Source organism: Austrofundulus limnaeus, unplaced genomic scaffold (assembly GCF_001266775.1).
Source record: "Austrofundulus limnaeus strain Quisiro unplaced genomic scaffold, Austrofundulus_limnaeus-1.0 Scaffold171, whole genome shotgun sequence".
NCBI lineage: Eukaryota > Metazoa > Chordata > Actinopteri > Cyprinodontiformes > Rivulidae > Austrofundulus > Austrofundulus limnaeus.
In genome coordinates this window covers 1264677-1266084 of record NW_013952573.1, presented here as the reverse complement: position 1 = coordinate 1266084, position 1408 = coordinate 1264677, and the positions used below count along the sequence as shown (strand labels likewise).

Genomic DNA, 1408 nt, shown 5'->3' with positions numbered 1-1408 from the left:
GCCTTAGAGGGCTGCGCTTACACTCATAGAATCTGGGGTTACAACACGTAACCAACGTTTACAAGCGTGCTCGCTCCCGACTGTGCCGTGCTGTGGGGGAGGAGCCTAGGAAGGGGAGCTGAGAGCAGGGGGGAGGGACTACAAGGTTGTTTCTGTTCAAAATTTTTCTAAGTTTTTGGGTTCCCAAGAAACTACATACAGCAGCTTTAAAGAAACAATAAAAAACAGACCTTAAAACCTCAGAGTCAAACAAATAACTGTGTTGATGTGTAAGGTCAAATCTAAAACAAGTTGGTGAGTGTTCATTAACAATTGTTAGCATAGCCATTTTATTATATTTTGTAACATTTTAGCATGCATGAAAACCTAAATGTTTTGGGGGCTCGTCCGGGATATCATCCTGAAATTTCCTGCATACTGTGTAAAAACAAAAAGTATTTTTTTTTGAAGTTGTATTTCTTCTCTTGAGAGGTAGTTGTGTATTTACTGTTTACCTGTGTATTTATCTGTTTTTGTAAATCAGAATGGGCGTTTGTGGGATCCGTAGTCCTGGGCAGTGTTCTGTTCCTGCTGCTGTTGGGGATCTGCTGGTGCCAGTGTTGTCCTCACTCGTGCTGCTGCTACGTCCGCTGCTGCTGCTGTCCGGATACATGCTGCTGTCCACGACACCGTGAGGAACAAAAACATTCACGTGTTTTTTTCTTTTTTACATTTTCTTTGAACAATCATTCTGCATGAGGGCATTTTTTAAATTTGTGCAGTTTATGAGGCGGGGAAGATGGCCAAGAGTCGACAGGCTGCTCAGGTTCCCGTGTATCCATACTACATTCCTGCTGTACCGACTGTGGTCCCACTTGCTCCTTCATCCCACCTGGACCCAAAGATCTCTACGCTCACCTCGACTGAAAATAATCTGGCAGGAGGTGTGTCAGAAGTCTCACATATTAGTAACTTAAAATTAACATTTTGTCGATTTTAAGAACCATCAGGGAAATACTTTTACTCCTATTAATGTGTTTTTACTCAAAACATCAAAACACTGACTGACCTCAATTTTATGTGCCTAAAACCAAAAATGTCTCGTCTGTTTGTGAATTAACTCACAGTCTGCCTCAGCTGCATCTGTGTAAATCATTGCATGTCTTTGTGTGCGTGCATGTGTGTGTATGGGTGTGTGTCCATGTCTGCAGTGCGCAGTGGTTACCGACTGACCACGAGCCCAGACCAGAACTTAGTGAAAGTTCTGTACTACATAGAGAAGGAGATGGCTCAGTTTCCATCCAGCAAGATGGCTGCACTCAAATGTAAGCCTGCCCAGTGTAGAGCAGCTTCTGAGATCTGGGTTTGTGTGTGTGTGTGTGTGTGTGTGTGTGTGTGTGTGTGTGTGTGTGTGTGTGTGTGTGTGTGT

General features: G+C 43.5%; 1 protein-coding gene across 3 annotated transcripts in view; it reads left to right on the top strand.

Moving 5' to 3' along the window:
• The window catches only part of LOC106523962 (immunoglobulin-like domain-containing receptor 2), a 20708-nt gene that overhangs the window by 12425 nt on the left and 6875 nt on the right, over positions 1-1408 (top strand). For 2 of the 3 annotated variants that reach the window (XM_014017553.1, XM_014017552.1), the window contains 3 exons: positions 524-670; positions 762-923; positions 1191-1304. In XM_014017553.1, coding sequence (XP_013873007.1) covers positions 524-670; positions 762-923; positions 1191-1304 — 423 coding nt within the window. The remainder of the gene's footprint in view (positions 1-523; positions 671-761; positions 924-1190; positions 1305-1408) is intronic. The other variant, XM_014017554.1, reaches the window with a different exon arrangement.